Raw genomic sequence first — 23,520 nt, forward strand, 5'->3', positions numbered from 1 at the left:
ATCTGTTCATTCCTGTATAATTACCTGAAACATCGAATCAATGTGTTTTCTAAATTTCAGACTGAGCCCTTCATATCTACATGAGAGTGGGTGCCCTCATGGAGGCCACAGTGTTGATACTGTATCCCAAAAGGGGACTTGGATTGATATCTTGAGGTGATTAGATTTTTAAGTAGTTTGATCGAGGGAAACATGATCTGAAAAACACCTTTTTTGTGTGTCAATCTCAACAACCAAGAAGCTTGGATGGATCAAAGTTAGTGGAAATATTATTAGAATGGATGTCTCGAGGTGATTCGATTTGGAGTCGTTTGGTCAAAGATCATAGGTTAAGGTCAAAGAAAAAATGGTTGTAAAAACACCTTTTTGTATATCTCAACAACCAAGAAGCCTAGATGGGTGATCTAAAGCATATATTGATCAGCAAAATGCGTGGGATTGATTGGTATGAGTGACTTAATGATGTCACACAACGCCATGGCGTGTATATTTATAATGTGGTGTGTAAAGCACACGGGCCATGCAGCGGCCCTCGGATGCCTTTCATTAATCAGTTTGCTGCTTGGAGCATTGCCCCCCTCCCCACCACCACTTAGATTTTTGTAATTCTTGGGTGTAATAACAGAATTAACAATGAAGAAATGCTCCACCTGCTGTGCAATGAACAATGGTTAAAAAGCCTGTGGCTTTCTTTTGCCTCCATTATTGGTAGTCAGTTAAAAGTCCATCCACCACCATGGCTGTAATAAAAGATTATTGCTGTACCGGCAGGTATCTGCTTGCCAGGATGTCACAGTTTGCATGTGAGCTTGCAGTGAGTTGAGGTTCATGTTGCGTTGCAAGAGTTTTCTCCGTGCCCTTATCGAGCTGGTGCAGCCTTACCAGCCTAAACCAACCATAGAATAAGAACGCTGTCTGGCCATTAGAGTGAGTGATTTACACCTCACAACCCATCGGTGGGTAAACTGATCAGAGTGACACGCAAGCACACTCTGTCAGTCATGCTCACTAAAAATGGCAGCTTCCTTACCTTTCTGTACACGATCATGTTTGGGGACTCATCCGCTACCCCATTGGTTCCCTGCCCACCACTGTTGGTCTGCGCCATCATCCGGCAAGTAAATCTGCCACAGGAAGTGCAAGATGCTCCTGTTGTGGAGAGAATTGACATATTGGTGCATTGCCAAGAAGATGTACAGTCTGGTCCATAAGTATTTGGACAGTTTTATGTATTTATTCATTTTCTATACCCGCTTACTCCAATAAATGGTCCCAGCAGTTATGGGGTGTTTATTGTATTTATTTACTGCCATTTTGCCTCCATAACCCCATCTCAGTGGACTTCAATTCTATTAATTTATGCAGTATCAAATTATAATTCACCCAAAGGTACAATGAATGAACAAGTTTAAACCTGACTCACCTGGTGACCAAGCACATTAGTGAGAGTGGATTGAAAATAAACAAACAACGTGTCCTTGGAGAGTTGATCTTTAGCTTTAGTTTTAAGGGGTAGAACACAAAAATCACATTAACACTTTTGGAATTGCAGCCATTTGTATATGTTTTCCCTCCATTTTTAGAGGCCGTAATTAGACAAATTAAATATAGGGATTATTTTTAGGATTTATTGTAGACTGGTTTCTTCAGATACATGAACATCTCAGTCACTGAATGTTTTGGTTTTCAAGAGTAGTAAGCTCTCAAAATTTGAGTAACCATACAAGTTGGAGAATAGCGAAGACACACACCAAAACAGTTCTGAGGGCCCCTTCACAGTGCAAATTTGGTCGAATTGGGCATGAAGTGCACATGAAGCAGGAGTCGTTTGCAATGCGTGTAAAATCGTAGCTGCCTCTAAGGCCTTGTACACCTGTTGCTAGAACTATTTGCGCACACCAGCGGCTGAAAGACAGTGTGCGCTGTGAGAGCACATCAAACCCTCTCACAGCAGGTGTCGGCCAATTGCAGGTGAAATGCGTGAACATTGAACACCGCTTACATGGCACTTAGAAAATGTGTGGCCATTCGCGCTATTAGCACGACAACAGACTGCAGACAACCACTGTTGAGGTGGCAGTGAAATTTGTGTAAGTGCCCCCACAAGTGTGGCTTTGTGAACACACACAGTGATACATTGGTGTGTGCGCTGAACTGACAGGAGGTGTGTCCACCGACAGGAGCAGCTGTGGAGATTTGTGGTTCTGGACGTCACGGCTGGAGAACACATATCATGAATGGATGGACATGAACTAACAACTGTCCATTGTGACGCACGCGTGTCTGCTTGCTGTCATCACGTGGACATACAAAAAAACATATATCGCTGTTGCAATGGGCTACAGTGAGCGCGCACGTTGCGCACATTGCGCACATTGACAGGCTGTCGCAGGTGAAACGGACTGCCAGATCATAACACGCACGGATGGAATGACAGTCCAGCACAGGTTACTTTCCCAGCCAAAGCCAGCCCCCATTTATAGCTGGGAGCGTTTTGTCCAAGGACATGGACAAGTAATGCGACCGGGAATCAAACTAGGGTCTACATATCAGTAATCCAAACCCTTATCCCACAGGTAGTTCAGTGGGGTAAAGGGGTTGGTGCTACAACACTCCATGACCCCAAAACCAGCTAAACCAGGTGTAAATAATTGATGGATGGCCTAGATCACATTTCAGTATTTGACATTTCCACCTGGAATGAATTTGCATGCTCCAGTTATTCAAATGCATGTGGCAAAACTTCACAAGAAACACCTCCACTCCAGCTGAGGAAGGGGGTGGGGGGCATCTTTATTTATTTAATTCTATCTATGTGATGCTGCTGCAGTGATAACATGTGGGTCCTGCAGAGATCTAGGCATCCAAACTGTGCATGAATCCAAAGATTGCACGATGAGCGGAGGTGAAACACCCCTGACAATGGTAAATGCAGTAAAATAACACAAGAGGAGCTGTGCTTACTGTCCACTGCAGCTCAGACTCATCCATTCGGGTTAGAGGAGCTGCAGTTCAGGAAATGTAACAGCATCTCCACTTTACAGCCTCATCATTTTGCCCGTCTTCTCCTTACGACATCCTAGGGAGGATTTAATCTGCAGCACTAAATAGCCTATAGCATGCAGGCGGCGGAGTAAACGTGCTGTGAACACGAGGCCGTTCCAGCCTCGTTTCGTTATCGCGAGCTCGTTTTCAGCACCTCGGACAGCGACAGCAAAACCAACGGCCGTGATCAGTGACGGATGGCGCGTAAATACACGGACAGCACAAACCAACGGTCACCGGAGGAGGATGGGGAGGACGGTGGCGACGATGAGAAGGGCTCACCTGAAGAAGGGAAAAGGAAAACAAACAAAAAAAAAAAGCCGCGAAGCTGTGGAGGACTCCTGATTCTTGGTAGAGGTGGAAGCGTGTCCCTCGCGTTCAGGATGTCAACTGGCAGACGCACACATAGGCATGCGAGGATCATTCATCGGCAGCGGCAAGAAGCAGACATTCAGTGCACGCTCGGATTGCAGCCTCCAGCTCTCTCTCTCTCTCTCTCTCTCTCTCTCTCTCTCTCTCTCTCTCTCTCTCCCCTCTCCCTCCCTCTTCCTATCTCTCTCTCTCCCCTGCTCCAAACGCTGCTCAAAAGCACAGGCGCGCCCCCGCGTAGCGCCGCGAACGCGCATCGATCCGTGACCAATTGCGTGTGAGGAATAAATTGGAGATATGCACACAGCTATTTTTCCATCCCAAACTGCGCTGATGTGCACCGCAGTGCTGTGCCGCGGCCGCACGCACACAATAAGTCCGTCTGGTGTGTTTGACATCGAGGCGCACAGACAGTTTAACCAAAATGCAACAAGCACACAGTGCAGATGATGGGATTTTTATTAGGTTTTTTTTTTTTTTTTTTTTGGGGGGGGGGGGGTGTTTTTGTAAAATAATGCAAAGAACTTTAAAGCAGTGATTCCCAAAAGTGTGGGCTGCGGCTCCCTGGGGGGCCATGAAGACACTGCAGATGGGCCATGAGATGCAGTTAAAAATCTATCTATAAAGCAAGAAATGTCTGTGTATGTGACTCTCATATCTCTCTGACTGTTTGTTAGATCGACCTCAGCTTTCGGATATGGATTGCGCATGGCACGATGATGTGCATCCTTTATTATGAACATTTTGGGGATTAATTTTCAAAACATTTATTTTGACATTAAACCTTTCTTTTAACATTGTGACATTAGTACTTCAAAGATGGAAGTCTGTCCTGCAAAACCTCTGTTTGTATACAGATTTCCATCAAAATTTGTTTCCATGTTCTGTTTATTTTGTCATATAAAACCACTAACTTAATATATATTTATATAATGGCTCTATTTTGACACGAAGCACTCTCCTCTCATAACGTGACCCTGTGGAGTAAATCAAGCATACCTTCTGTTCTTCTGTGGCATTTAATGTCACCCACCATCCTTATTGTTGCCACCTTCAGCATCAGTCCATTGTAGCGGTACTAAATCCTCTCAATCTATGTCTCTCTCAAGTATTTAAAAAGCCAACACTTCCCCCTTTCACTTGACCTTACGGCTAAAATATCTCCTACAGAAACTTCTTTCAGGCCTTACAATTGATTTCCTTTAGTTTTTACTCTTTAATAGATAAACCATTCAAAAATGACTAGCTATAATTTATAAAATAAAATATTTTGAGGTAAAATTAAAGCTCTGTGCTAAATACTGTACAGGTATATTCATTGGTTCTGTTTTTTATTTTTTATATTGCAACTGGTGGCATTTGAAAGTGCTGCATGCTGGTGATAGCATTTCACAACACTATTTACAATTCAGCTGGTCTGGTGGTGGTATTATGTGGTATTGATCTGGTGGTGGTCTTTATAATTTTTTTTTTTTTTTTTTTTAGCTCCCAATTTTCTATAGGAATACAAACTTCCTATGGGCACTGGACTAGTACATTTTTAAAAGTCTTTGATTTTTAGTTTGTATAACAACTCTAACTTTTTCTGGGGAATCCCAAAAAATATCAGCATGATAGCAGACGCCCTCATGGAGGCAGCCATGTTGATACAGTAGCCTGTAAGGGACACACTTACTGTGTTTCACATCTGCTGAAAAAAAGAAAAGGAATGAATCCTGATTGAAGTTTGAAGACTATTTTTTGTGAAACAGAGGATCATAAACATGGCTTAACACTAAAGAAGGAAAGGGAGCATGAAAGGCCATCACCAAAGAAGCAAAAATGTGACGAGTAACATAATTGTGACAGCATGATGCAACCTGCAAACTCACCATTTGATGACACAAAATCTTAGACTGTAGCTTTAAAGGAAATCATGTTAAGAACAGTTAGTGGAGAATGTCCGCTCCATATGCATAGTTTATTGGTGGTAAAAGGAAGACATAACCTCCCCATGGCATGACTGTGTTACTCCATTTTTCTTTCTTTTTTGTTCTGCAGAATGGGCAATGATTTGTTTTAAACAGTCAGGGAGATGTGGTGGCCTGGAGGTAAGAGCTGTGGAACTGTGATCAGAGGATCCTCAGATGGACTTCCCTGTCAGACAGACAACTCACTGTGGTGCCTTTGAAGATGTTTGTCCATTGGTATTGATGATGACCATGACTATTTTCTGTTTAATGGTTGGTTGAATGCACTCAGAGGTGGCTGATTAGTCCGGTCTGGGCATGGAATTGTCGGCCACAGACCGTGCACACTGGGCGTGTGGGTGGCTGGGTCGAGGGGCTGGCTTCCCTCATTTTTCATGCTGTCCTTTGGCTCTCAGCTGTGGCCCTGCAGTGCTGTTCATCTGAACAGAACTGATGGTGCCCTTGAGCAAGGTCTTTAATCCCAAAGTTTCTTTCAGTGTGCAGGTGATTGCATTGACGTCGGTGTGTGTGAATGTGAGGCATCCTTATAGAACTTTGAGCATCTGTATCACATGCAATAGTGCTATTGAAATGCAGCCCATTTATTTATTCATTGATGGTATAAACATTTCAAAACAAATTAATTATTTAGCTGATCTTTTTGCAACATTTAACTCAACTGTCCTTGGAAGGTAAGTGGCTTTGCAGCAAAACATAATATAAATAAATAATATTTAAAAAAGAAAATGATAATAAGTTTAGGGTTGGTTGCTTTTTTTATTAGGTACACCTTGGTAGAACCAGGTTGGACCCCTGTTTGTCTTCAGAACTGCCTTAATTCTTTGTGGCATAGTTTCAAGGTGTTGGAAACATTGCTCATTTGTCCATAATGACATGACAGCATCATGCCGTCGCCCATTCAAGCAGTCTGCCCGTTCTCCTCTGACATCAACAAGGCATTTTGTCCACATAATTGCCGCTCACTGGTTATCGTCTCTTTTTCAGACCATTCACTGTAAACTCTAGAGATGGTTGTGCATGACAATCCTAGCAGATATGTTGTGTGGGCCGCCCGAAGAGGAGGTACTGCTGGCCAACGCCAGAGGGCGCCCTGCCTGTTGTCGGGTTTCAGGCACCAGAGGGCGCAGTTATCACCCAGGAGCCAGGACTAACAGCTGTCAGTAATCATCTCATCACCGTCCCATCCCATAAAAGACTGGAGGAGACACCACATCTCTGCTGAGATATCAGCTTACCTCTCAGGTAACCGCTCAGCTGTTTGACTGTGCCGTACGCACATGTTCTCTTTTTCTGAGTGTTGCAGGAGTTCCTGTCTACTACTGCCAGCTGGGAGCTGGGTTTGTGGTTAGTGGAGGAGTGATGTCTTCACCCCTCACTCCAAACCGGCTAAGTAGTACTTTTCAGGCTCTACACGAACTGTGTTTCCTGTGTAGGTGGTGGAGGTGTTATTCCCACCCTACTACAGTGAGAACTTATTTTTGCTGACTGCTTACTGGGTGTCCACACACCCACCCTTAACCTGTTTTTGTTCCTGCCAGCAGTACCGGATCTGACAGCTGGAAGCAGAGTCCACCTGGGGACTTGGGACTTGGCGGCTTCAGTATACTGCAGGTCTTCGTTGGCGGCGGAACCTTGTGGGCCCCGGCTCTTCTCTGGATAGGCGTCTCCTACCCTCGGCCCTGCCCACACCTCACTTACTGTACCTTGTCATTGACTGTCTAAAAGCAGTATTTGACCTGTTGTGCACTTTGGCCGCAATAAATTGTATTTATTAGATTATCTATTGACCGTTCATTTGCGCCCCCTGTTGTGGGTCCGTGCATTACACTTTTCCCAACAAGATCAGCAGTTTCTGAAATACTCAAACCAGCCCATCTGGTACCAACAACCATGCCACCTTCAAAGTCACTTAAATCTCCTTTCTACCTCATTCTGATGCTCAGTTTGAACTACAACAACCCGTTTTCACAAATTATTTTTTTCTAAAAATTCTAAACACAATACCCCATAATGACGATGTGAATTTTTTTTTTTTTTTTTAGATTTTTGCAACATATACGAGGGCTGTCAATAAAGTAACGGTCCTTTTTATTTTTTTCAAAAACTATATGGATTTCATTCATATGTTTTTACGTCAGACATGCTTGAACCCTCGCGCGCATGCGTGAGTTTTTCCACGCCTGTCGGTGACGTCATTCGCCTGTGAGCACTCCTTGTGGGAGGAGTCGTCCAGCCCCTCGTCGGAATTCCTTTGTCTGAGAAGTTGCTGAGAGACTGGCGCGTTGTTTGATCAAAATTTTTTCTAAACCTGTGAGACACATCGAAGTGGACACGGTTCGAAAAATTAAGCTGGTTTTCAGTGAAAATTTTAACGGCTGATGAGAGATTTTGAGGTGATTCTGTCGCTTTAAGGACTTTTCACGGTGCGAGACGTCGCGCAGCGCTCTCAGGCGGCGTCATCAGCCTGTTTCAAGCTGAAAACCTCCACATTTCAGGCTCTATTGATCCAGGACGTCGTGAGAGAACAGAGAAGTTTCAGAAGAAGTCGGTTTCAGCATTTTATCCGGATATTCCACTGTTAAAGGAGATTTTTTTAATGAAAGACGTGCGGACGGATCCGCGCGTCGGGACGCAGCCAACGCGGTGCGGCGGCACAGGAAAAACACCTCCGTGTTGATAACCATTTGTAAAATCCAGGCGGCTTTTGATGGCTTTCAGTGGAGTGAGTATATGAGAAATTGTTTAACAGGCAGGACATGTCCTTAAGGCTTTCAACAGAGGTGTTTTTCCTGTGGCGGAGCGTCGCGGCGGCTGCGTCCCGACGCGCGGACCCGTCCGCACGTCTTTCATTAAAAAAATCTCCTTTAACAGTGGAATATCCGGATAAAATGCTGAAACCGACTTCTTCTGAAACTTCTCTGTTCTCTCACGGCGTCCTGGATCAATAGAGCCTGAAATGTGGAGGTTTTCAGCTTGAACAGGCTGATGACGCCGCCTGAGAGCGCTGCGCGACGTCTCGCACCGTGAAAAGTCCTTAAAGCGATAGTCTCACCTCAAAATCTCTCATCAGCTGTTAAAATTTTCACTGAAAACCAGCTTAATTTTTCGAACCGTGTCCACTTCGATGTGTCTCACAGGTTTAGAAAAAATTTTGATCAAACAACGCGCCAGTCTCTCAGCAACTTCTCAGACAAAGGAATTCCGATGAGGGGCTGGATGACTCCTCCCACAAGGAGGGCTCACAGGCGAATGACGTCACCGACAGGCGTGGAAAAACTCACGCATGCGTACGAGGGTTCAAGCATGTCTGACGTAAAAACATATGAATGAAATCCATATAGTTTTTGAAAAAAATAAAAAGGACCGTTACTTTATTGACAGCCCTCGTATATATGTGCGTGGGGGGGAGACTAAAATCACATGTCCATAAGGGGAGGTGATGGTCTGGTGGCTAAGGTGTTGGGCTTGCCAGAGGACCATGGGTTCAAATCCCCGCCAGACTGGAAAATCACTAAGGGCCCTTGGGTAAGGCCTTTAATCCCCTATTGCTCCCGGTGTGCAGTGAGTGCCTTGTATGGCAGCACCCTGACACCGGGGTGAATATGAGGCATAATTGTAAAGCGCTTTGAGCATCTGATGCAGATGGAAAAGTGCAATATAAATGCGGTCCATTTACTATATTGCCATAGGTATTCCCAACCTTTTCCATGAAGCTCAAAATTGAGCGCAGGTGCATCCTGTTTCACTGATCATCCTTGAGATGTTTCTACAGCTTAATTTGAGTCGATCTGGGGTAAATTCAGTTGATTGGACATTTTTTGGAAATGCACACACCTGTCTACATATAAGGTCCCACAGTTGACAGTGCATGTTAGCGCATAAACTAAGCATGAAGTCAGTCAAAGGAATTGTCTGTAGACCTCCAAGACAGGATTGTCTCGAGGCACAAATCTGGAGATGGCTACAGAAACATTTCTGATGCTTTGAAGGTCTCAGTGAGCACAGAGGCCTCCATCATATGTAAATGGAAGCAGTTCAGATCCACCAGGACTCTTCCTAACTTGGCCGCATGACAAAACTAAGCGATCGAGGAGAAGGACCTTAGTCAGGCAGGTGACCAAGAATCTGATGGTCACTCTGTCAGAGCTCCAGCATTCCTTTGTGGAGAGAGGAGAAACTTCCAGAAGAACAACCATCTCTGCAGCAATCCACCAATCGGGCCTGTATGGTAGAGTGGCCAGACGGAAGCCACTCCTTAGTAAAAGACACATGGCAGCCCGTCTGGAGTTTACCAAAGGCACCTGAAGGACTCTCAGACTGAGAAACAAAAATTTCTGGTCTGAGACAAAGATTGAACTCTTTGGTGTGAATGCCAGGCATCATGTTTGGAGGAAACCAGTCACCATCCCTACAGTGAAGCATGGTGTGGCAGCATCATGCTGTGGGAATATTTTTCAGCAGCAGGAACTGGGAGACTAGTCAGGATTGAGGGAAAGATGAATGCAGCAATGCACAGAGACATCCTGGATGAAAACCTGCTCCAGAGCGCTCTTGACCTCAGACTGAGAAGACTGTTCATCTTTCAGCAGGACAATGACCCCAAACACAAGATAACCAAGATATCAAAGGAGTGGCTTCAGGACAACTCTGTGAATGTCCTTGAGTGGCCCAGCCAGAGCCCAGACCTGAATCTGATTGAACATCTCTGGAGAGATCTGAAAATGGCTGTGCACCGATGCTCCCCATCCAACCTGATGGAGCTTGAGAGGTGCTGCAAAGAGGAATGGACAAAACTGCCCAAAGATAGGTGCACCAAGCTGGTGGCATCATATTCAAGAAGACTTGAGACTGTAATTGCTGCCAGCGGTGCATCAACAAAGTACTGAGCAAAGTGTGTGAATACTTTATGTACATGTGATTTGTTAGTTTTTCATTTTTAATAAATTTGCAAAAATTAATTAAAAAAACTGTCATTATGATGTATTGTGTGTAGAATTTTGAGGGGGAAAAATTATTATAATCCAATTACATTTGTTCCGCAAATCTGATTAGTTATTCGTGTGAGATTTCAGACTATAAAATATGGCGCTGACGGTGGCAAAATAATTGACCGTTTCACATTTGATGTATTACTCCGCACCCTGACCGCGTTGCTATGCAGGTGTCAATAATGGTACTCTCAACTGAGAGCGAGAGAAACTGGCGGAGCAACGACGATGCCAAAATGTGTGGATTTAAGATACCATCTGAAAGTATTGATGTGGATTCTGATACAGAATTGCTCAATGCAGCTGATGAGATGGAGAAATCTGTGGGTCTGCTCACAGAATTTCCAGTTTGGCATGAAGACGCTGTTACTACGGTAAGCTTCGCTGACCGAATTACTAATGTGTCGCTGGTAAACTCCATTTGCGACCATAAAATCCAGCATTAACGTTTGCCAATCATCAGACACAACAGGGTTATTCCCTAAATTTACTCAATTTTGGAATAAGGCTGCAACATAACAAAATGTGGAAAAAGTGAAGAGCTGTGAATACTGTCCGGAAGCACTGAACACCCCACAAATTGGTGCGAAATGAGCATGCAGATTAGTAATGGGGAGTTGTTTTACCAAATTGATTACTTTCAAATTGTATTTTCACATGCTGTGCCTTACAGAGATGTTAAATTGGAACCTTGCCACTGTTTATTTGCTGAATTAATCAAACCCAACATGTCAAGCTCAGAGCTCCACCTCTCTATTCCAGTCTCACTGGTTCTTTCTGTTTGGAGCCAGGTGGTATTTCCAGCAGAGGTCCTCATCACCTTCTTCAGTTTCTTCAAGATCAGTCTGTCTTTGTGGGTGTGCTATGGTCAAAAACTCTCCAAACTCCAATGGGCTTAAATGGCTCCTGATTAAAAGAACACTGAACTTTAGGTGTACAAGCAAACACCACAATAACAGAACATCATTTGGCATGTTCTCCCAGACAACATCAAAACTACCTTCCTCAATCAGTCTTTGTGACATTATACAATGGGTTGCTCAAGAATTCAAGAAACGATTTGAAACTTTCAAACAAAATTTTATTAAAATCCATCAATTTTTGAAATATCTTGAGCCATAAACAAACAGTGGTACTCACATTAAGCCCACCTTCTTCTGTTGGGTAATGGAGATAATGAAACCACGTTTGATTTCATGGTCTGTGTTATTAGGTATTTCGTTTGTTTGCTTTTCTTTTCTTTGTGGGGTTTTTTTTTGCAGGGGGGGGGTGGGTGGGTGGGGGTGAGCTCACTGTTCATTTTAGACTGTAGTTGTGATGGAGTTCTCTCTCTCTGTGTGTGTGTGTGTGTGTGTGTGTGTGTGTGTGTGTGTGTGTGTGTGTGTGTGTGTGTGTGTGTGTGTGTGTGTGTGTGTGTGTGTGTGTGTGTGTGTGTGTGTGTATCCTTTATTTAACCAGGTGGAAGCCTCTGAGATTAAAAATCTTTTGTGGAAGGGTGACCTGGCCAAGAGGGCAGCATAAAAACATTGTTACAACAATGTAAACTGACAGATACAGCTGTCACCCACAACAACTGAGAGAAATCACAGTACGCAGTATCTACAGTGAGACAAATAAGTATTTGATCCATTGTCAATTTTGCAAGTTTTCCCACCTACAAAGAATGAAGAAGTGTGTCGTTTTTATCATAGGTACACTTCACTTCTTAAATAATTAATTTGCATTTTATTGCATGAAATAAGTACACCCCCTGGCAAAAATTATGGAATCACCGGCCTCGGAGGATGTTCATTCAGTTGTTTAATTTTGTAGAAAAAAAGCAGATCACAGACATGACACAAAACTAAAGTCATTTCAAATGGCAACTTTCTGGCTTTAAGAAACACTATAAGAAATCAGGAAAAAAAAAATGTGGCAGTCAGTAACAGTTACTTTTTAGACCAAGCAGAGGGAAAAAAATATGGAATCACTCAATTCTGAGGAAAAAATTATGGAATCATGAAAAACAAAAGAACGCTCCAACACATCACTAGTATTTTGTTGCACCACCTCTGGCTTTTATAACAGCTTGCAGTCTCTGAGTCATGGACTTAATGAGTGACAAACAGTACTCTTCATCAATCTGGCTCCAACTTTCTCTGATTGCTGTTGCCAGATCAGCTTTGCAGGTTGGAGCCTTGTCATGGACCATTTTCTTCAACTTCCACCAAAGATTTTCAATTGGATTAAGATCTGGACTATTTGCAGGCCATAACATTGACCCTATGTGTCTTTTTGCAAGGAATTTTTTCACAGTTTTTGCTCTATGGCAAGATGCATTATCATCTTGAAAAATGATTTCATCATCCCCAAACATCCTTTCAATTGATGGGATAAGAAAAGTGTCCAAAATATCAACGTAAACTTGTGCATTTATTGATGATGTAATGACAGCCATCTCCCCAGTGCCTTTACCTGACATGCAGCCCCATATCATCAATGACTGTGGAAATTTACATGTTCTCTTCAGGCAGTCATCTTTATAAATCTCATTGGAACGGCACCAAACAAAAGTTCCAGCATCATCATCTTGCCCAATGCAGATTCGAGATTCATCACTGAATATGACTTTCATCCAGTCATCCACAGTCCACGATTGCTTTTCCTTAGCCTATTTTAACCTTGTTTTTTTCTGTTTAGGTGTTAATGATGGCTTTCGTTTAGCTTTTCTGTATGTAAATCCCATTTCCTTTAGGCGGTTTCTTACAGTTCGGTCACAGACGTTGACTCCAGTTTCCTCCCATTCATTCCTCATTTGTTTTGTTGTGCATTTTCAATTTTTGAGACATATTGCTTTAAGTTTTCTGTCTTGACACTTTGATGTCTTCCTTGGTCTACCAGTATGTTTGCCTTTAACAACCTTCCCATGATGTTTGTATTTGGTCCAGAGTTTAGACACAGCTGACTGTGAACAACCAACATCTTTTGCAACATTGCGTGATGATTTACCCTCTTTTAAGAGTTTGATAATCCTCTCCTTTGTTTCAACTGACATCTCTCGTGTTGGAGCCATGATTCACGTCAGTCCACTTGGTGCAACAGCTCTCCAAGGTGTGATCACTCCTTTTTAGATGCAGACTAATGAGCAGATCTGATTTGATGCAGGTGTTAGTTTTGGGGATGAAAATTTACAGGGTGATTCCATAATTTATTCCTCAGAATTGAGTGATTCCATATTTTTTTCCCTCTGCTTGGTCTAAAGAAGTAACCGTTACTGACTGCCACAATTATTTTTCCTGATTTCTTATAGTGTTTCTTAAAGCCAGAAAGTTGTCATTTGAAATGACTTTAGTTTTGTGTCATGTCTGTGATCTGCTTTTTTTCTACAAAATTAAACAACTGAATGAACATCGTCCGAGGCCGGTGATTCCATAATTTTTGCCAGGGGTTGTATATCTTACACTTATTTTTATTTTCAAGAACACTGTCCCAACTGTGAAGTGTGAAGCATGGGGTTGGCTTTTCTGCAATGGGGACAGGATAACTGGACTGTATTGAAGGGAGGATGGATGGTGTCATGTATCAGGAGATTCTGGCAAACAACCTCTTTCTCTCAGTAAGAGCATTGAAGATGGGTCATGGCTGGGTCTTCCAGCATGACAATGACCCCAATAACACACAACCAGGGCAACTAAGGGGGGGCTCCATAAGAAGCATTTCAAGGTCCTGGAGTGGCCTAGCCAGTCTCCAGACCTGAACCCAATAGAAAATCTTTGAAGGTAGTTGAAACTCAAAACCTGAAAGATCTGGAGAAGATCTGTATGGAGGACTGGACCAAAATCCCTGCTGCAGTGTACAAACTTGGTCAAGAACTACAGGAAATGTCTGACCTCTGTAATTGCAAACAAAGGTTTCTGTACCAAATATTAAGGTCTGTTTTTCTATTGTATCAAATACTTATTTTATGCAATATAATGTAAATTAATTGTTGAAAAATCATACAATGTGATTTTTCAAAATTTTTTGTTGTTGTTTTTTTTTGTTTTTTATTTTTTAGATTCTGTCTCTCACAGTTGAAGTGTACCTGTCATAAAAATTTCAGACCTCTCCATTCTTTGTTGGTGGGAAAACTTGCAAAACCAACAGTGGATACTTATTTGCCTCACCATACGGAATACAAGGTCAAAGATAAAAACAGTTATGGTGCAGATATGATTTTAAATTTGCTAAATTTAAAAGCAATCACAGTTTTGGTTGTTGTTCATCGCTCTTGTTTTCCCTTGTGAGGTGGTAGGTCTTGTTTGCTAGTACGTGATTGAATGTTCAAAGTGTCTGTTCCCTGTTTTTTGTTATTTTTCGTGTGTGTGTGTGTGTGTGTGTGTGTGTGTGTGTGTGTGTGTGTGTGTGTGTGTGTGTGTGTGTGTGTGTGTGTGTGTGTGTGTGTGTGTGTAATTCCTGGACTATTTGCACTATTTGGCTGTACATCAATTTTGAGACTGGTCATAAATGGTTTCAGTGTCTTCTCTGTGTGCTCATGTTCTAGAAGTTGAGGTCAGTTTTGACTCACCATAACATTTGTTGATGTACATAAACCAAGTGCAAAGTTTTCTTTGAAGAACTTTGTGACGTTTTCATCCACATTACCTTCAGTCAATATACTGAATTATTGAATATCCGATAACTATCTAGCAGCAGACTTTTATTCGTAATGGCCCCACCTTAAAAAAGGAGATGTGCATTTATGTTGTTAAAATAAATTGTTGTGGATATCCATCTGAAAATTAGTGTCTCCTCTGTGCAGCAACTTGGGTTTTAAAGTTAATTGTGAGCCTGTTTTTTCCATTTGATATTCTGGATGTCACTGCTTCCAGTAGTGCAGGCCAATAAATAAATCCAACTAAATAATCTCAACGGTATATGGTTTCAAGTTATGTAGGTATCCAGCTGTGAAAAGCTGACAGCTGTGACTCCTGTGTTTATCGTCCCTCCTCCATTTCCCTGGCTGAGCTCCCTGGATGACGGACCTCAACATTCAGTCCACTTAGATTTCCTTTAAGAAGCACCGTCAGCATTTCTGTAATGGATGATCATTGCTATTAAGGCATACTCTCACGCGTGCCACTAGCTTAGCTTATGTCCAACAAGAGCGGTACGCTGAGCAGCGTGCTATTAAGGGTGTGCTCCTGCAACAAATTAGCTCAGCGTAATCCACACACTATAGCAGTACTGCATATGTGAGGGCCTTGGAAATCAATTCATGCCCATTTCTTGCTGTATTTTTCATTATTGTCCTTTTATTACATTTATAACAAGTATTCCTGTTGTAAGATTCACTGTTTAACACTGCTAGTTAATATTACCCATGTGTGTGAAGACAGTAAGTCGGTGAAAGTCAATGGCCTTGACTTTCACCCAAATGATTGACCTCTGACTGACCTTGCCAGAGTATTTCTGGAATTTGCCAAATGTGTGCCACATTTGGTCCAAATCAGGTTGAAATTCAAAGTTCTTAACCTTTGTTAAAAGGTATTCTTTAAGAGGAAATGCAGGTTCAACCTTCATTGACATGCAAAGTTTGGAAGAAATCATCAAAAAGAACTGAGAGGAGTAAACCAAGAAACACACCGGCAGACTTGACCTTGGATGAAATGATTGACCTTTGCCAAATTTGACACTGTGGGGCAATTCTACAGCTCATCTCCACATGTGTGCCAAGTTTCCTTCAAATTAGAGGGAAAAAAATAAACAGATTTGAACTTTAACCCCAAGCCCTTGATCCCAATGATTTGCCTTTGGTAAATATGATCTCACCTGGGAAATTCCAGAAGCCGCCTCCTTACATGTGCCAAGTTTGGACATCAGAGTAAAAAAAATATTTTTGACCTTTGACCCCAATAACCTTAGCCTTTCCCCAAATGAAGCCAAGTTTGGCAAAAATTGGCCAAATGACAAACGTTGCTCTCACAGCTTCAAATATAACGCAATGCTAAAATACCCTCAGCCACATGAGCATAAAAATAGGAAACAGAATGTGACCTTTTGACCTCTTAAAATGGGTCAAAGTTAGCCAGCTTTGAAGCTGTCCAAGGTCTGTGTTCCAAGACTGTTCCCTCTGAATTTGAAGACCCTGGCAATAATAGGACTGGAGTTATTCTGAGCACAGACGGGCGGACGCAAGGTCTTCGCTATACTCGATGGCCATATTTTGGCCTCAAGTTAAAATAACTTGCTGCTTATAATAACTGCTTATGACATTAATCATTTTGACTTTTCACCCCAATGACACTGACCTTTTCAAAAATTATGCCAAGTTTGGTGGAAATTGGCCAAAGGGCCTTGGAGGTGTAGGCGAACAAACAAACGTTGCTTTTACAGCTTGAAAAATCATTTTGTCGCTGCTTATAATGATGATCACCTGCATTTCCTGTTTAATATCAAGGATTAAATGTTTGTGCTCAGTTTGAATCCTCACCTACAAAGTCTAAAAGTTTCAGTTACAAACTGAAATGTTTTCAGCAGCCCCATTAAAAGAAATAACTGTTTCAGAAATTTAAATCTCCAGTGCTGTGGACAGCTGCAACAGTACCTTTCCCGTCTTCCTGAAAAACGTCATTAAAGCGCTGCAGACCAGAAGCCTGCCGCTACAGTTGAAGCTTCAAGAGAAGAGAGCTTCCAGTTACTGACTGTAAAGTGCTTCTGTTAGTAATCAATGTCTAGTGCCTTATATGTTTTAGCACTAAAATATATTTCTGATATCTTTTGAAATACATAATGAAGCGGATCTTACAAACGCAGCCGGATAGTATTATCTCACATCAGAACTGAATACACCATAAACAGATCCACAAGATTTAATCCAACATCGAGAACTTCACCCATATCATCGTCTACAGCCAAACCTTCAGAAATAAGTGTAGTCAACATTGACTCATTCTGGATCACTGACAAAGGAAGTGATGCTTAAAATTGTTGACTGGCTGTAGATAACTGGGCCTGCCAGTGTGTGTGTGTGTGTATATATACGAGGTCTGTCAATAAAGTATAGGTCCTTTTTATTTTTTTCAAAAACTATATGGATTTCATTCATATGTTTTTACGTCAGACATGCTTGAACCCTCGTGCGCATGCGTGAGTTTTTCCACGCCTGTCGGTGACGTCATTCGCCTGTGAGCACTCCTTGTGGGAGGAGTCGTCCAGCCCCTCGTCGGAATTCCTTTGTCTGAGAAGTTGCTTCTTCTGAAATTTCTCTGTTCTCTCACGACGTCCTGGATCAATAGAGCCTGAAATGTGGAGGTTTTCAGCTTGAAACAGGCTGACGACGGCACCTGAGAGCGCTGCGTGACGTCCCGCTCCATGAGAAGTCCTTAAAGCGACAGTATCACCTCAAAATCTCTCATCAGCCGTTAAAATTTTCACCGAAAACCAGCTTAATTTTTCGAACCGTGTCCACTTCGATGTGTCTCACAGGTTTAGAAAAAATTTTGATCAAACAAAGCGCCAGTCTCTCAGCAACTTCTCAGACAAAGGAATTCCGACGAGGGGCTGGACGACTCCTCCCACAAGGAGTGCTCACAGGCGAATGACGTCACCGACAGGCGTGGAAAAACTCACGCATGCTCACGAGGGTTCAATTATGTCACGTAAAAACGTATGAATGAAATCCATATAGTTTTTGAAAAAATAAAAAGGACCTATACTTTATGGACAGACCTCGTATACAACCTTTGACTGTGGCATGGCGGAGGATAAAGGAATTACATAGGGAAATATTACAATAAACTTTTGTAATACTTGATAATATACTCGGCAAACCCTCTGTGACAGTACTCATAGGTTTCCTGAAGTGCGGCTTTGAAGCTCAAAAAGATTAGTTCCAAAGGCTGCCATCTTGGCTGGGTTTAGCTCCGCCCATCTCCTAGGCCAAACATTAAACAAGTAAAAATGTGCAGCATGGGCAAGACCCATTTGTACTCTAAGCTGGGAATTTCCCAGTTAGGTCCCCTGAAGATGGAATTCCAACGTGTCCGTTCGCTTTTTTTACCTGAGTTCACAAACCAAGCACCAAAACTAGTGAAAGTTGTAGGTTTTAATGTTTTTAGCACTTCTGTTTTTCTGTGTCCAATTTGGTAAGACATGAACACAACAATGTCCTACTGCTGTCTGTGGACATGTTACATTGGTGTTTTTATGTGTTAAACGTGGTGTAATGTGTTTATCAACTGGTGCCGCTAATAACTGAGATTAGACAATGTTTTTAATCCCTTGGGAAGACTCCTCTGGAAATTGAGGTTCCAGCAGTACTGTATAGCAGCACACAGGATAAGAAGCACACAGGGCATCAAAAGTGAAAGTAAAAAAAACAAAAATTGCAAATATAAATAGAAATACCAGAAATACTGATCACTACTGGTTTACCTATCTATTTATATAGATAAGTTGGATTGTTTATTATTGCTTGTTCAGCAACATGAACATTTACTGTACATTCCACATTCAGGGAAAATTGTATTTATTTACTGATTGATTTATTGATTTTAAAGGGAAGTTTGATTTGTTTCTTTAATGAAAATGGAAAAGTTTTGCCTTTGATTTTTGGTGAGTTATGAACTTTCATCTGTTGATTCACTGAAGAGAAACTAAACATCAAGCAAATCCTAATGTGCCTAAAACTTTTGCACAGTTCTGTACTGTAGCAGTTATGAACCAAAATGGCATGTTTCTGATGACTCGATTCATTTTATTTTCCTCTGTACCCTTATACCAGCACTAAGCCGCTTGATTTAAAATTTTATGATATGGCTTTAATCACCAGGGAGCACCTCATTAGTGGAGCTTACATCATAGGTCTGTCGAGATCAAACGAGTAATGAATGTGTGTGTGTTGTACATGCAGCAAGCACAAACCCACAGTCCATAATGGAGGCCCAATGTGTTCCTCAAAGATGACACGCTCATAAGAGAGGTGAAATTTAGTGCAATACATTAAACAGAATGTCCACCACCAATGCAAACATTTTAATGTGCAAAATGTGAGGTGATTAATGTGGCCACAGCACTGAAAGGAGGACAATTACAAAGCCCATCCTCATCCAGCTCTCGCTATGAGCTCTCTGCTGATGGTCTACAGCAGAGGGGTCACCAGCCCTGCTCCTGGAGATCACCTCATCTGACTGTTTTCCACGTCTGCCTGCTGCAACCACAGCTGATTAGTCAAGTCTGCTGTTTCTGAGCTCTCAACTGGCATGAAAGTTGGAAACCTTGCAGGGTTGGTGACCCCTGGTCTGTAGTGCGTGCTTTAAAGCATATTGTGCATGTGCATTAGGGGTGTGTCCAGCTCCTCTTTGCGATTTGCACATCGTATAATCTGTGTGCACTGAAGCCACAGGGTGAAACATTGGAACTCTTAATTAATCATGGATGTCTTGGGTGTTACCTGTATTACACCAAACAAAACTCAGGCTTCCTTCAACAGCTGAGAGATTAAAATTTAAAAATTTGCCATCTGGTTTCTTAAAATTGGCATTCTTCTTCTTTGTCTTTTGGCTGTTCCTGTTAGGGGTCGCCACAGCAGCAACCACCTGCATGTCCTCCCTCAGCACATCCATAAACCTCCTCTTTGGCCTCCCTCTTCTCCTCCTGCCTGGTGGCTCCATCCTCAGCATCTTTCTCCCTATGTACCCTGGGTCCCTCCTCTGCACATGTCCAAACCATCTCAATCTTGCCTCTGTGACTTTGTCTCCAAACTGTCCCACCTGAGCTGTCCCTCTGATATGTTCATTCCTAATCTTGTCCATTCTTGTCACTCCCAAAGAGAATCTCAACATCTTCAGCTCTGCCACCTCCAGGTCTGCCTCCTGTCTTTTTGTTAGTGCCACCGTCTCTAAGCCGTACAACATAGCTGGTCTCACTACTGTCTTGTAAACTTTCCCCTTCACTCTTGCTGATATTCTTCGGTCACAAATCACTCCTGCCACCTTTCTCCACCCACTCCACCCTGCCTGCACTCTCTTCTTCACCTCTTTACCACACTCTCCATTACTTTGAACAGCTGACCCCAAATATTTAAACTCATCTACTTTCACCACTTCTACGCCTTGTAACTGCACTATTCCACTGGGCTCCCTCCCATTCACACACATGTACTCAGTCTTGCTTCTATTGACTTTCATTCCCCTTCTCTCCATAGCATATCTCCACCTCTCCAGACTAGGCTCAACTTGCTCTCTACTCTCACTACAGATCACAATGTCATCTGCAAACATCATAGTCCATGGGGACTATGATGGTTGTTCCACTTCCAATGGCTTCTGTCTCCTCAGGTGTGCCTCTTACTGATACCCTACATAAAGTGTGGTGTTAAAAATTCCCTTAACTATTGTTCACCAATTTGCATGATGATCTCATCTGGGTTAGACTAATCTGGCTGTTGTGAAGATCCAAATACAGAAAGATGCATCTTATGTAGGATGGAGTTAATACTGTTTATGTGGATTCTATGGGTGCAAAAAAACAAAATCATGAGTAGTTGGAAAGTGTTCTGAGCTCACTGTCTTGCAGGAACTCACAACAGCAGGAGTTGCCAAAACCTGTCATTTCAAATAAAGTACTTTAACAAGAAAGGAGTAAGTAAGCCTGAATTAAAATGTTTTTAATTTTTTAAAGAAGGAGAATGATATTAATCTTGGCGCCTGGTTTTATGGTATTTCTAAATATTACAAGAGCTACATTAGCGCAAATGTTTTCAGGTTTTTATTTCTGAAGCTCCATGAACTAATTAGGTGCACCAAATGCTTCCATTAGGAAAAATAACAAAATCTAATCTTAAAATATTTCAGACAAATCTTTTTAATTTTACATGACAAATGTTAAATTTCACTGAAAAAAAAACCCTTTGTATAACTACATCCCGGAAATAAGAAAAAAACAAACTGCACTTATAGGTGCAACTGTGAAGCATAGAACAGCTTAATTGAGTCACATGACAAGAATTCAGTGAATCTTCAAGCTGGAGTAGAGCAAGAACTGAGAGGACGGCAAGATGTTGTTGAGTGAGACAGAGCAAAAAAAGAAAACAAGTCTAACATGTAGAACCTCAACTTTTATTCCCCAATATAACATTTGTGGTCATTTGGGGAAATGTTGTATAAATGTACATTCTGTTTTTTGCTGTTTTATTTCTCTTTTTTAATTTTGTAAAATAAATGGGCAATAGAAAATCTGTTAACTGGTTTAATGATTTATGATATAACTTATACACTGCAACTGTCATTTTTTAGTTCTGCCTACTTCTACCCATAACTGTGCTGTTTCTATAGAGGTGCAGGACAGGTGCAATGAAAAATGAGTAAATTTAAAGTGAATAAAAATGTGGCTGGAGAAAAAAGTACTTGATGTTCAGAGGATTAAGTACACTGTACCTTTTGAGCAAAGTGTTTTTCTGTCTGTTTGTTCCCCTGCTCCTCCCAGGTACTGTGCTGTTACCACCAAACTTTTTATGTGGATGAAGGTCAAACCTCCAGATTACCCTTAATAAAGGGTTCATTGAGGTCAAATGTAATTTATTATTATTTACTCCATTACGTATCAATTATTATGTTGATACGTCCCAGAATGACCAAGGCAAGGTCAAATTTCCCAAAGGTCAGTCTTTGGGTTTAAAGTCATGGTCATGCCTGTCTGTTTGTTGGCCTACTCCTCCTACATTTTAGCCAGTTTCTACCAATCTTCTGTTGTGGATTAAAGCCCACCCTGGAATTGTGCTTAAAGGGTTCATTTTAGCAAAGGTTATGGTCATTGCGGCCAAGGTCAACATATTTTAAAATACAGGGTGAACACAAAAACGCTCCTTGGTTTCAAATATTTATAATATAAAAAGTCATATGAATAATTTTCCAATTTTGAAGAAGAAGAATCTGCAAAAGAGGGAAAAAAAAACCTGCAACTGTTGGTACCAAAACTGTAAAATTATTCAGGTGACTTTTGATATTATAAATGTTTTAAACCAAGGAGTGTTTTGTGTTCACCCTGGAGATTGGGTGAACCTGGGCACACTATAGGTGAGTTCCAGAAGTGCTTAGCTAGGATTCATCTGGGTGAAGAACACTGGGTCAAAGGTCAGCTTTCCACTAGGAAATGAATTGTATTATATGGAAATTGTATCCTAAACAAGGTGTCTACACTCTTACCGATGCTACTAGCTAACGGCCTTCGTGACTCCCTGCACACTGGTGCTAGAACATTACTAGCAGATTGTGGAGGAGTATTCTTCCTTTATGGAAACATGGTGGCTTAGTGGTTATCATTGTTGTCTCACAGCAACAAGGTCATGGGATCAATTCCCACCTGTGACCTTTCTGTGTGGAACTTGCATGGTCTCCTTGTGTTTGTGTGGGTTCCCTCCAGGAGCTCCGGCTTCCTCCCACATCTAAAGACGTGCCGGTTGGGTGGATTGGAAACTTTAAATTGTCCATAGGTGTGCGTGCAGATGTGCATGTGTTTGTTTGTCTATATGTGGCCCTGTGACACACTGGCATCCTGTCCAGAGTGTAACTCGCCTCAACCCTATGACTGCTGGGATAGGCTCCAGCCCCCCGTGACCCTTAATTGGAGTAAGCAGTTGAGTGAGTGAGTGAGTAAGTGATTCTTCCTTTATCAATTTTCCCCTTAAATTACCCTTTTAAACTGTTGACTGTAGGCTGATTTAAAGTTAGACATGAGGTATTCTGTTAAGATGTTTCATAGATTTATTTGCAACCCTTTTTGTGCACATTTTACTTTTTAGCCCCCTTAGACAACATTTACAACAAAAATGTTTCATGCAAACATAAACAGCAATGACGGCATTGGCCACAAGGTCACAACAGTCACCTACAGCTTCAAAAGGTAAATAACGTCTGTGCTGATTGTGCACAGGGTGTGATTTAAAGTCACAAATATATGGTTTTGATGATGTTTTTCTCCTGTGATTTCACATAATTGCAGCTAAAAACAGGATGTTTGGGTGAAGCAGGCTGGACAGGGAACGTGGAAAGGCGAGGTGGCTGGATTGGATTACACATGGCAGTGAAGCTGACTGCACATGCAGAGCTGCTGAAGTTATTCATTTTACTGTCATGAAAACTGAATTCTTCCATGTTAATGATTCCCTGCCTGTGAGAACACAAGAAATG

At 42.0% G+C, this 23,520-nt stretch overlaps 1 protein-coding gene and 1 long non-coding RNA gene across 2 annotated transcripts in view; one reads left to right on the top strand and one right to left on the bottom strand.

The window, feature by feature from the left end:
* LOC117523161 (regulator of G-protein signaling 7) overlaps positions 1–3,579 on the bottom strand; it is a 212,956-nt gene extending 209,377 nt beyond the window's left edge. The window contains exons 1-2 of the mRNA XM_034184598.1: positions 3,328–3,579; positions 1,031–1,149 (exon numbers count right to left, since the gene is read on the bottom strand). Coding sequence (XP_034040489.1) covers positions 1,031–1,149; positions 3,328–3,469 — 261 coding nt within the window. The 5' untranslated portion in view covers positions 3,470–3,579. The remainder of the gene's footprint in view (positions 1–1,030; positions 1,150–3,327) is intronic.
* On the top strand, positions 1,022–22,285 carry LOC117523162. Its single transcript, XR_004564436.1, has 3 exons — positions 1,022–1,151; positions 20,817–20,822; positions 22,273–22,285. It is a non-coding gene; the product is annotated as an uncharacterized LOC117523162 (long non-coding RNA).
* The last annotated feature ends 1,235 nt before the right edge of the window (positions 22,286–23,520 follow it).

This window comes from Thalassophryne amazonica, chromosome 13 (assembly GCF_902500255.1).
Source record: "Thalassophryne amazonica chromosome 13, fThaAma1.1, whole genome shotgun sequence".
NCBI lineage: Eukaryota > Metazoa > Chordata > Actinopteri > Batrachoidiformes > Batrachoididae > Thalassophryne > Thalassophryne amazonica.